This window comes from Ranitomeya imitator, chromosome 4 (assembly GCF_032444005.1).
Source record: "Ranitomeya imitator isolate aRanImi1 chromosome 4, aRanImi1.pri, whole genome shotgun sequence".
Taxonomy (NCBI): Eukaryota; Metazoa; Chordata; class Amphibia; order Anura; family Dendrobatidae; genus Ranitomeya; species Ranitomeya imitator.
This window is the reverse complement of record NC_091285.1, coordinates 219,998,954-220,011,446: the sequence shown is the minus strand read 5'-3', so window position 1 is coordinate 220,011,446 and position 12,493 is coordinate 219,998,954. Positions and strand designations below refer to the sequence as shown.

Below are 12,493 nucleotides of genomic sequence, written 5' to 3'. Positions count from 1 at the left end.
TTAATATCTTTAGTACGTTGCTAAATGAATAAGTGATAGAATTGCTTGGACAGCTTTTGAAAAAGCTTTCTTTAATTAGGAAGAAAATACAGGTATAATGTTTTGAGCATGAAGAAGTTATTGTTTCTCAACTTGGATTTAAAAATGATCCCTTTTTGAGGTCCGTAACTGGTTTGCAAATCACAAAAGGGTTAAGCAATTACATTATTTTTATGATACACTGGAGGCTGGACATGATAGTGCACCCATAGAAAACAGGGCCAATTCTTGTCACAGGTACAATCTGTTAACTTAGAAGTCCAAGAAGTACATGGGAATAGAGTTCAGGGTATCTGCTGGTAAAAGAATACACTAAAGGTAAGACTTAACTTGGCCCTTTGTTGATGTGCATCAGTATGTTATACTGACAAATAAACCCATCTGACCATAATACCTTACATATTGTAAGGTAGGAATGGTGCTGCCTTGGTTATTTGTAAAATTTTAAATGTTGTGAAAGAAAAATATACTCTTGGAAGTGAAAAATATTTGGTTAGACAATTTTAAAGAAGTTAGCACTTTCTGCCGATTTTCCCCTTTCTGATCTTGCCTGTGCAGCGACTGCACATGCGGGGAAAGAAGTGCAAACTCAGAAGCATCAGCCTAGGAACCAAAACCTCAGAGATTACAGAGCTGTCAGACGTCGATCCGAAGATGAGATGAGGGCCAGATAAGTTGAGGTGAGAAATGAAAGTGCCAAAGAGGTGAGCAGTGAGAGGAGTATAAAGTTTTCTATTATGTTTTACATATCACAGTTATTATGTCTTGTGGTCTGGAAATAAGGGACATTAAATTTCAATGGAATACTTTCTAAGCAAATAGAATTCCCTGGGAAAGACCTCATCAAAAGGCCAATTCGAATTTTCCTAATCAGCTCATCTCTACATTTAACACAAAAACCTGATTTAAACAGTTGGCCATTTTCGGATGATAGCTTCCCTTTAATGTGGAAATTGGCATTCTTAGCATCAGATCTTCTTGTGTGAATGGAGAATATGTTGCTCACAATATGAAATGGTATAGGGATCAAACAATTCTATTGATGATTGTTCTACTGCATTCTTCAGTATACTGTCTATGCAAAACCTTTCATGCAACACTGATCATTGATGGTTTCAATGCAGCTTGACTGTGAATCACTACCCAGTTCTTTACCGGGATTCAGGAATGACCATCCATGTTCTTAAGATAGCTGGGACTCTTGGCAGTCAGAAATCCAACATTCAGGCTTTTATGACAAATCGACGTGATATGCCAAAAATCCTGCTGCAGGAATAATCTTTTTGTACAGATGATACAGTGTTCGGTTAAACATGGAAAGGGAAGCTAAATGTTACCCAATGTAGATGACCGATTGATCTTTTTGCATGTTCGCCTTAAATTATATTATTGATGATTTACAGTATAAGTTACTGTAAGTGCAAAATGCGAGGTACAGTGACTACACGATCTACGTGTCCTTTGTCTTTATCAGGTTCTTATAATACTTTGAAAGTGAAGAAAGCAAGGTGTTTTATTATCCTTGTAAATTATCTAAACAAATACAAATACAAAACACGTTAACTTGGCTTTAAACATACCTAAAGGCCACTAAATCATGCAATAACAAATGCAATGAAATTCAGTGATGAAATAAGGGGAAAAAATTAGCAATAATACTTTTTAGTGATCTGTATTTCAGGAGGCAAACCCTATTTTCATTATTTTCAATGTTATTGCGCATGTTGCTAACATCATTGTACTGACCCAAATGAAAACCCGTCTGATCTCTATTAGCAAGAACCATACAAGGGAAGGATTAAAGAGGTATAATGGCTGTTGGAATGTCGCTTTCCCTGAAACAAATCTTGAAAAGTCTGTCTGTTTTATTTTAAAACCAGCTGCTCAAGAAAAAAAAAGAACACTAAATGTGTTCACTACGCAAGCTACCGTACTATGGCTATGTCTATGTTAACATTTATTCTGTCATCATTTTCCTACTGAAAAGATTATAAATTCAGATAAAGAAATTGACATTTTCCAATAAAGAATAGAATCTAAATAAACCAGTAAAACTAAACCATCGTAATTATTATACAAAGCTAGATAAAAAGACATTCTGAAGAGCAGAGGGTCCGGAGAGGTGAACGGTATGGTGAGTCATTTATTTATTTTCTACATTTTTCGATTATTGTGCTCTGGGGTCTGAATGGTCAAATTTTATTACTCAGTAAGTTTCAAAATTGCTTGCTTGCAAGCACAATTCAATAATTTCCAAGTATGAAGAATGGGATAATCCCTAATTTCCTAATGATGCTAAGGAAAGCTGCTGCATATTTTAGAAAGCACATCAGATGAGCTATACTGGCATGCCTTTCACTCCAACGGACCCTAGCCTCAAATTAGCTCAACAGGACTATGTGTTGTGGATTAAAATATTTCAATTAAAGTCTCTCTTTACATTTGTTTCTGTGGCACTGGCATATTCTGGGGTAATGTGATAACATAGATACAAAAGCAATTTATAATGCATTTTTATAACTTCAAATGACATCAGAAAGCCAATCCCCCAATTTTGTCAATTGTCAGCAAGATGACTTGTGATTAAGCCAATCACTCCATTAGATGTGTGTCACAGCCCTGCTATCATGACACAGCTGTTGGGTGACCCAGAATCAGGGGCTCCTTCCTTGTCTGTAACACTAGGGGCACTCTAGATCACCCTACTCCCTGCGATACTTCTGAAGGTGAAGATGCCGGGGCCTCCACCCTTGCTTTATCTCCTGAGTTAGCCCTCCATCTGTTCTCTTCCCCCACCCAGGGAAGAGGGACACAACTGTGCACCGTAGTACACCAACCCGACAAACAATGCAACAGAAGCAAGGGTTAACAGAAAACTGCAGGCTTACAAAATATTTACTCACATATAACAAAGGAATGCACCTGGGTGTGGAGGTAGGGGAATAAACCAAATTAAAGAAGGATAGGAAATTACCACACATATAAACCAAGCAACAGTCACTGATAACTACTACAACTCTCCTCATACAAACCTATCTCCCACCAATAGCCATGCAACAAATGCTAGCTCTGACAAGGATTTGTAAACAGAGCCCAGATTATAAAGGGGAAAGGAGTGGCTAACCGAGCTCAGCTGTGAGCACAGGGATTTCCAACATGCCCGATTTACCCTTGTTCTGCCTGAAGTAATAAACTTCTTTCAAATAAAGGAGAAGTGTTTCTTCTCAGTGCCAGAGTAGGAGCAATCAGATGCCGTGGTCTTCTGGCTCCACACTGTCTTGATAACTCCATGACACCTGCTTTTCATGAGGTCCTAGGGACGTAGTAAGTGATAGCTCAGCCGCCCTATAAAATACATGGGTGTGCTGGGCTGGCAGTTTGTGAATGACAGCCCAGCTGCTCTATCAGTGGCAGGGGCATGCTGGGCTGTCAGTATTGTGAATGACAGCCCAGTAGCCCAATCAGTGGTAGTGGGTTTTAAGTATTGTGAGTGACAGCCCAGCCATCTATTTCATCCAGTTGTCTCTCATACTGAATGATGGACTGGCTACTAACTTAGCTGACAACGGTAGATCATTGCCAGTTGTAGCTTTAGTTCGGTAGTGTATCTGCCTGGTTTTCTTGTGCTCTGTTATTCTGATCTTTTGCTGACCGACCTTGGACCTTGCTTTTGATCATCCATTTTTATAGACCCTTTGTCTCAATCCACTAGCTCACTGAAATTCTGACCTGGGACTGTTAGCTGTTTACTCCTTTATCTTGCCTTTCTGTTTATGATGATCTCTCTTGGTATTTGACCCCGTACCACTTGACTTCCCTGCTTCGTGGCTTGTCAATGAGAGGTGAAATTTACAAGTGTCACAATGTGCATTTGCAAATCTGAGGCTATGTTCAGGTGGCCATAGAATTTGACCGATTATGAAAATGACGCTCTGATAAAACTGTGATCAGAGTTTAATCCTAATGTCAGGATAGTGTGCTCTGATTCTCAGATGAGGAGTAGATGGAGAACAAAATTTCTCCATCTTCTTCAGTCTGTGTGTCCACAGAAACCAGACTGTACACACATGTCATCCGAGTGCAGCATGATGTTTTCTCATAGACTTGAATAACATTGGTCAGATAACACTTGTCCAATGTATATGCTGGTGTGAACAAGCCCTGATGCTCAGTATAAATGTACACAGTGAACATTTTTGTTGCGGATTTTCTGCACAGATACAGCATTTTAAACTACCAGTTAAGTAGATGAGAAGTAAAAAATCTCATATACACTTTGCAGAAAATTTTCATGCTCAATTCTTTGTATAAAATTCATTGGCGGTTGGACCACCCTATGTAGTTAATAGGGCATTTGTAATAAAAATCCACTCGTGACACAATTAAGATTTTTTGTGTGAATACTTTGTGGAAAATCTACTATGTATGCAGATATCATTAATCACTGATATTCACTGGTTATCATATTGATTCCAAAACCTGACAGTTATTCATGGGAGGTGTATCTTTAACTATACCTGCAAACTCAGTACTGCAGACAATACCTTATTTTGTAGTAATGATTGAGCGTACTATATCCATCACAGATATATTTCTATGACATTTAACCTCAGACAGAGGGCCATAGTAGCTTCACTGTAAAAAGCCAAAATTTTGAAGGTGGCCATGTGCATTTCTTTAAAAATTAACAAAAATTAATTAACATGGGGGCTCATTGGTTAGCACTGCTGCTTTGCAGCACTGGGATCCAGGGTGCATAGCCCATAAAGGAATTTGCAAATTCTCTTTGTGTTTGCATGGATTTCCTCCCATACTCTAAAGACATACGTTATTTTTCAGACTATAAGATGCCGGGAGGTTGCAGCAGAGGTGTGGTGATGCTGCGGTGGTGGGCGCTGCGAAGTGCACCTGAGCAGGGTCCCTTTTTCAGGATGCCGGTGACAGAAATGTGGCGGCGTCGCACCCTGGTGTCCACGGTGAGCAGAGTGCCTCACCGGTTTCACTGTGGCCACCTTCCTGAAGCTGTGGGCCGCCAGAGGCTTCAGGAAAATTGCTACCGGAGGCCGAGTGTGCACATTTTGAAATCTCGGCGGCACTTGGCTTCAGGAAAATGGCCGCCGAGATCTCAATCTGCACACGTGCACTCTTCGGCAACCATTTTCCTGAAGCCTCTGGCAGCCCACGGCTTTAGGAAGATGGCCGCATGGAAACTGGTGATGCACTCAGCTCTGCTCACTGTGGACATCGGGACGTGGCATTGCCACGTTTCTGCTGCCCGCATCCTGAAGAAGGGACCCTGCTCTATGATCTGCAGCATCGCACTCTGGGACTGCAGCATTGCCCCTCTTCTGCAGACGCTGGCATCCTGAGGATGGGACCCTGCTCCAGCTCTACCTCACAGCTGACGCCGGACCCACAGGATCACACCTGGGGACTGCAGCATTGCCCCACTTCTGCCACCACCAGCTTCCTGCGGAAGGGACCCTGCCTTCTGTGAACCCCGCTGTACCACCACCGGCTCTCAGGGAAGATACCTTAAATTCAGACAATAAGACGGACCCCCATCTTATAAAAATCTTTTTTCTGCTATTTTGGAGTGCGTCTTATGGTCCGGTGCGTCTTATAGAATGAAAAATACGGTATTGATGATGTCTGTAATGGCTCTATACTATATAAGTAAAATAAATTAATTAATGCACACCCTTCCATTTGTTTTCTAATTGTGCTCGCATTCTCACTCCATTTCTTTACCATCATAGCGAGTAACTGTTTTAGAATGAAACAATCAGAGGAGATTTTAACATACCTGGATATGGAATATGAAACCAGGGAGAGTTGACAATTGCATCAATGTTAATATCAGTCCTAGCAGCAAATCCATAGTCTGTTAGGTTTCTTGGAAACACATTGAAGAGTGTTAATATGTAACAGATCAGCCAGGATAAACACATCCCTAGTAATACCTAATTAAAAAAAAAAAAAGTTAAACATTTTCCTAACGTAAATGATGAAATTGTGCACATTTTTATATACTGTACATTATGTACGTTACTTGTATTTTTCGAAGTTAAGAACAGATTAGGGCCAAAACTGCTATCAGGCAAGTTGAGCATTTAACCTCAATGGGCAGAATGTGACATGTTAGAGGGGCAGTAGAATATTATTAGTTAGAAGTGCTCCTGCCAAACACATGCTTAAAAATGATTTTCCTACCCCATATAAACTTCTCACTGTTCAGTACAACAGAAATTCCTGGATTGCTTTGATCCAGCTCTGTGGTTGGAAAAATTAAAGTGGGGAAAGAAATGTTGCCTGCATTTCACTTCTGCTAAAGAAGACCAAGACTGTCATGCATCCCGTTCACCCTGCAGGGACTTAACTGGGGAGGGGCATGTGGGGCAAGTATCCAGGAAGCAGTCAACAGGGGGATCACTATATGGTTGCCTCTGTGGCGGTTAAAGTGTCTCTCGGGAAGCAAGATTAGAATTTTTCAGTTTAACAAGCTCATCAGTAAAAGGCTGGTCCACTAATGTAAATTCCACTCCAGTCTTTCAGACCAAAGTACGATTGAATCTCTGACCTTCAGCATGTCCAGGGGCAAAGTGATGTGCAGTAGCATGGTGAGGTCACCTGGTTACTCTGCTGATATCACTATTGTGCCACAAAGAAGAGATGAAAACAGGAGAATAAGCACTTGAGTGGTGCCAAAAATACCAGGGAGCTTTATTGGGGGATACATAATGTGAGGTTACAGTATGGAAGGAAAAGTGTGAAGTGGGGACAATGTTTAAATATTGTGCAATGGAAGGTACATTGAGAGGGGACAGTATAAAGCATGGGTAGAATAGGTTAACAGTGTCAGAGGAGAGTATAGATGGGACGGTATGCAGGAAGGGAAAAGTGTGAGAAGGGGACCTAATATAGAGATTATGCATTTTGGGGGTCATAATGTGTGAGGGGAAAGTGTGAAGAATGGGTTAGTATGGAAAGTTAGTAGCGTGGGGGGAAACTGAAGAAAGTGACAGTGTGGCGATGATAGCTAACAAGGGCGGACAATATGACAGTCATAGCTAATAAGGGAGTATGATGCAGAAACATTATTTTATAGAAGAGGATATTGTGTAAGCCATGTACCATAAGTAAGACAGTGTGGGGGAAATATCTTATGTAGGTATCACATTGAAAGGGGATTATTTACCTAGGGGCAAAGAACAGGGCATATTTCTTTATTCAGGGACATTATAATTAATGATGCAGTGTCAGGATGTGTTTCAGAAGACTGGAGATGAGCTGAAATAATGGCATTCGGACCAGATGGAGACAAAAAGGACTTGAAATACTCAAATTAGAGAAGTCATGACCTATAAAGTAGCTGGGTGTAAATGTTCATTTGTGATATGGACTGCAACTCATGAGTACTGTGGTTTCTGTATGGTCCACAGTTTGATTATAAGGGTGTGGCAGGAGACCTCATATGCCTCTCCCCTTAAAGACTATGTCTGTAAGGAGTATATTTAAATATATGTCGTGATGTGGTTTGATTGTATTTTGTGAGTAATGTGATTTTTGAAACTGAATAGAGTTCTATAGGCACTAAGTGATACAGTTACTCTAATACAATATGATTAATGTGTAATGTGAACTATCTATCGTATATAGAGAATGACTAGGGTTAGATTTAGATTATGAGGCATAGCATAAGACTTAGAGATTCAGTTAGAAAGGGGAAAGATTCAGTTGTGGGCATACTAGATATAAGAAGTATAGTGCACAGGTTAAGTTTGCCCAACAACCAATTGCTGGGGCAGACAGAGTAAAAGGACAGTTAATGATTGGTCCAGCCCAAAATTGGAAAGATTAGAGCCAGTAAAAGGCAACCACTTCCTGGTTTAGTCAGTGAGTAGAGTTTGTTGGTGACAGTTGCTTAGGCGAGTTCAAAGTGCAGTGGACTGCTAGCAGAAGCAAGTACAAGTTGTGCTGGACGCTAGGAGGCCTTATCAAACTCCCTGAGGATATTCCTCCAATGTCTCTAGCTCAAGGCTCAAATTGGTGGCTATGGAGATAAGCAACACTCCTTCTGTACAGAAGAAGTTGGAAGTAGAACCACGTGATGGAAAAGTTATGGATCTCGACAATACTGCGGGTCATTAAAAATATTTATTGGGAGTGTTTCTTTATGTGGTACTCTTCAGCTCGGGCATAATTCTACGAAATACTACATATACAGTGCCTTTGAAAATGTATTCATATTTATGAACTTTTCCATATTTTTTCACATTACACCCATAAACTTAAATGTTTTTTTTGTGATATACCTAAACAAAGTAGCAAGTATTTGTGAAGTATAAAGAAAATGATACATGGTTTTCTATATATATTAAACATCAAAATCTGAAAATTGTGACTTGCATTTGTGTTCAGCCTCCTTGAGTCAATACTTTGTAGAAGTACCTTTCCCTGCAATTACTGCTGCAAGTCTTTTGGAGTATGTTTTTTATCAGCTTTGCACATCTAGAGGCTGAAATTTTCACCCATTTTATCTTACAAACTAGGTCAAGCGCAATAAATTTGGATGTGGAGCATCTGTGAACAACAATTTCAAGTTCTGCCACATATTCTCAATGAGACTGGACTTTGACTGAGCCAGTCAAACATATGACTATGCTTTAACTTCCGTCAGGCTAAATAATTTTACAACGTTATCAGGCTGCAGAGGTACAATTGTACCTTCATATATATTTTATTGAAATTTGGCCAATATATTCTGGACCAAATCTGCAGAGATGTCACGAAATTTCAGCCCTCTACGGCTTTTTGAAAAAAAAAGTTATTGCAATTTTAAAAAGGAATAGTTACAATTGTACCTACTCAGCCGGACGAAGGTTAATCTAAACCATTCCATTGTAGCTCTAGCAGTATGCTTAGGGTTGTTGTCTTACTTGAAGGTGAACCTATGGTCCAGGCTGAAAGTTTTTGCAGCCTCTATCAGTTTTTCTTCCCCGATTGCCCTGTGTTTAGCTCCATCAATCTTTCCATCAACTCTGACTGACTAGCTTCTATGTCCCTGCTGAAGTAAAGCTTGCCCACAGCATGATGCTTCTACTACCATGTTTAACAGTGGGGATGATGTTTTCAAGATGATGTGCAGTGTTAGGTTTCCATCAAACATAGCATTTTTTCATTTAGCCCCCAAAAGTTCTACTTTAATTTCTTCTGACCAGAGCACCTTCTTCCACCTGCTAGTTGTGTTCCCCATGTGGCGGTTTGCAAACTGCAAACTGGACTTCTTATGGCTTGGGGGGCTTTTTTGGGGGGGAGACTGACCCAAAACTCAGGCCCAGTGTATAAAACAACACAATCTAAGTGGCAGAAAGTGGCTGGAAGATATATGAGAAAATACAAGGACTGTAGTACAATTTCAATCTCCCTACAATTATCTCAGGAAACGTATGGCAGCAATAAAAGCGACTGCTGCACACAAAAGTGTGGACAAATAAACAAGATAACTGTGCAGAAAGGAGCAACAGGATTTTTGCTTTTAAAAAAGCAGTTGGTTTGCACAGCGGCGTGCAAACAGCAATGCAGCTATCAGGGAGCCTTATAAGGCAGCCTAATAAGCTACAGAGATGATGCAAAAAATATAGCCTCCACTGTCCCTGCAAACAAATGGTGATGCTGGACAGTAGAAATCGCTACAGCACAAGCAGTTTTGGGGCTTAATCTTCCATCCCTAACTATATCCCTTCTTCTGATGAAGCTGCGGCAACCTCTCCCTCATTAGAATGTTCCTCGTTCCATGCTTTAACGATTCTAGTTGTATGAATTGGTGCATTATCATCCTGAAAGATGGCGTTTCCCCGGGAACAGTGCTTGAACCATTGGATGCACTTGGTCGCCCAAAATGCCTAAATAATCTCAGCTGTTAATTCTTCCATGAAGGGATATCACTGGCCCAGCGGATCTTCATGAAACAGCACCCCAGATCATCACAGAACCTCCACCATGTTTTACGGTTGGGGGAAGGCACTCTGGATGGAATGCTTCTTTCGGCTGTCTCCAAACGTACACTCGGACGGAGGACGGAAATAGGGTAAATGATGAGTCGTCTGAGAATATCACATGTTTCCACTTTCCTTTCTGAAGTTTTCTACACCACTCTAAACACTTGGAAACATTTGTCATTGAGAGCAGCGGTTTTCTAATTGCAGCTCTTCTGTGAAATCCAGATTTGTGCTGCTCCCGATGAACAGTTTTCATGGAAACTGGGTTCTGTAGGTGTTCATTGAGCTCAGCAGTGATTTTCGGAGCCGTGGTCTTGTGATCCTCTCTCACAACTCGCTTTAGAGTCCGACGGTCTCTCTCAGTCAACTTTGACTTTCGGCCTGACCTGTGCTTTGCTGCGGATGTTTTTCTTTCTTTTTCAAATGCAGTCATTACTTTGGAGACAGTACCTCTTGACTGAGGACCCTTTGAAGCACACACCGTGCGAAACGGCCTTTGTCCTTTCTCCACTCCCGCACCCTCCTGTTTGAACTGATGTCCTAACGGATGTATTTTATGCTACTATTGCAATTTTCCAAATAAAGAACACGAATTCCACAGCATAAAGGGTGAGTGCCGCACTTTTCTTCTGCTCTGTTCAAAACATTAGGTGTTTCCATTATTTTGTCCAACCCCTGTATATATAATGAAATACAAAGAGAAGAAAGCGATAAGCAGCACAGGCAAATAGTAGTCCTTGATGCCATGCCTCTAAGGCAATAACCAAACTTACATACACGGGCAAAAAACAAAGGCAGCACAACAGTCCAAGATGAAAAAATGTGATTTTTTAATTGCTCAAAATGGCGACATTTTGGTTCATAATCCTGAGCCGAGACGTTGCCATTTTGGGCAATTAAATAATCACATTTATTTATCTTGGACTGGTGTGCTGCCTTCGTTTTTTGCCTTTTTGCCTGTATAATTAAATACATGTACAGTAAGCTGCACACACTGTACTAATTGTATATGAAACTAACATGTGTATATCTATCTATTCTATGTGTGTTTACTTCATGTAATCCATCTATTCTATCCTGTCGGCTCCTGCTGTGATTTTACAGTACACAGCTGCTGAATTGTGTGCTTTTCTTCCTTCTATGTAATATACACTGCTCAAAAAATAAAGCGAACACTAAAATCCCACATTCTAGATATCACTCAATTAAATATTCCAGTTGTAAATCTTTATTCATTACATAGTGGAATGTGTTGAGAACAATAAAACCTAAAAATGATCATCGTAAATCACAACTTATATCCCACGGAAGTCTGGAGTTAGAATGATGCTCAAAATCAAAGTAGAAAATGAAGTTACAGGCTGATCCAACTTCAGTGTGACTCAAGACAAGGAAATGATGCTCAGTAGTGTGTGTGGCCTTCACGTGCCTGTATGATCTCCCTACAATGCCTGGACATGCTCTTGATGAGGAGGCAGATGTTCTCCTGAGCGATCTCCTCTCAGACCTGGACTAAAACATCTGCCAACTCCTGGACAGTCTGTGGTGTAATGTGATGTTGGTGGATGGTGTGAGACATGATGTTCCAGATGTGTTCAATCAGATTCAAGTCTGGGGGACGGGCAGGCCAGTACATAGCTTCAATGCCTTCATCTTGCAGTAACTGCTGACACACTCCAGCCACATTAGGTCTGGCATTGTCCTGCATTAGAAGGAACCCATGTGCCATACTGGATGAGCTGCACTACCTGAGCCACTTGTGTGGGTTGCAGGGTCTGTCTCAAGCTACCACGAGAGTGAAAGCACAACCAACATTCAAAAATGACCAAAACATCAGCCAGAAAGCATTGGTACTGAGAGTTGGTCTGTGGTCCCCACCTGCAGAACCATTCCTTTATTGAAGGTGTCTTGATAATTTCCAAATTTTTCCATCTGTTGTCTATTCCATTTGCACAACAGCATGTGAAATTGATTGTCAAACAGTGTTGCTTCCCAAGTGGACAGTTTGATTTCACAGAAGTTTGATTTCACAGGTGTACAGTAGGGAGATCATACAGGCACGTGGAGGCCACATACAATACTAAGCATCTTTTCCTTGTCATGAGGCATTTCCAATGAAGTTCGATCAGCCTGTAATTTGATTTTCCACTTTGATTTTGAGTGTCATTCCAAATCCAGACCTCCATGGAATATTCATTTTGATTTACATTCATAATTCTTATTATGTTTTATTGTTCTGAACACATTCCACTATGCAATGAATAAAAATTTGCAACTGGAATATTTCATTCAGAGATATATAGGATGTTGTATTTTAGTGTTCCCTTTATTTTTTGAGCAGTGTATATTAAATTTAATAGCTCTGCTTCTCTTGTTCTGTAAAATGCACCCCTGAAGCCATTAATGAACTATCCCTATGGTAATTCATATCTTATTACATTCACTCATATATT

At 40.5% G+C, this 12,493-nt stretch overlaps 1 protein-coding gene across 1 annotated transcript in view; it reads right to left on the bottom strand.

Moving 5' to 3' along the window:
- LOC138674481 (solute carrier family 23 member 1-like) overlaps positions 1-12,493 on the bottom strand; it is a 994,669-nt gene that overhangs the window by 655,248 nt on the left and 326,928 nt on the right. Inside the window, exon 8 of the mRNA XM_069762318.1 lies at positions 5,846-6,002. Coding sequence (XP_069618419.1) covers positions 5,846-6,002 — 157 coding nt within the window. The remainder of the gene's footprint in view (positions 1-5,845; positions 6,003-12,493) is intronic.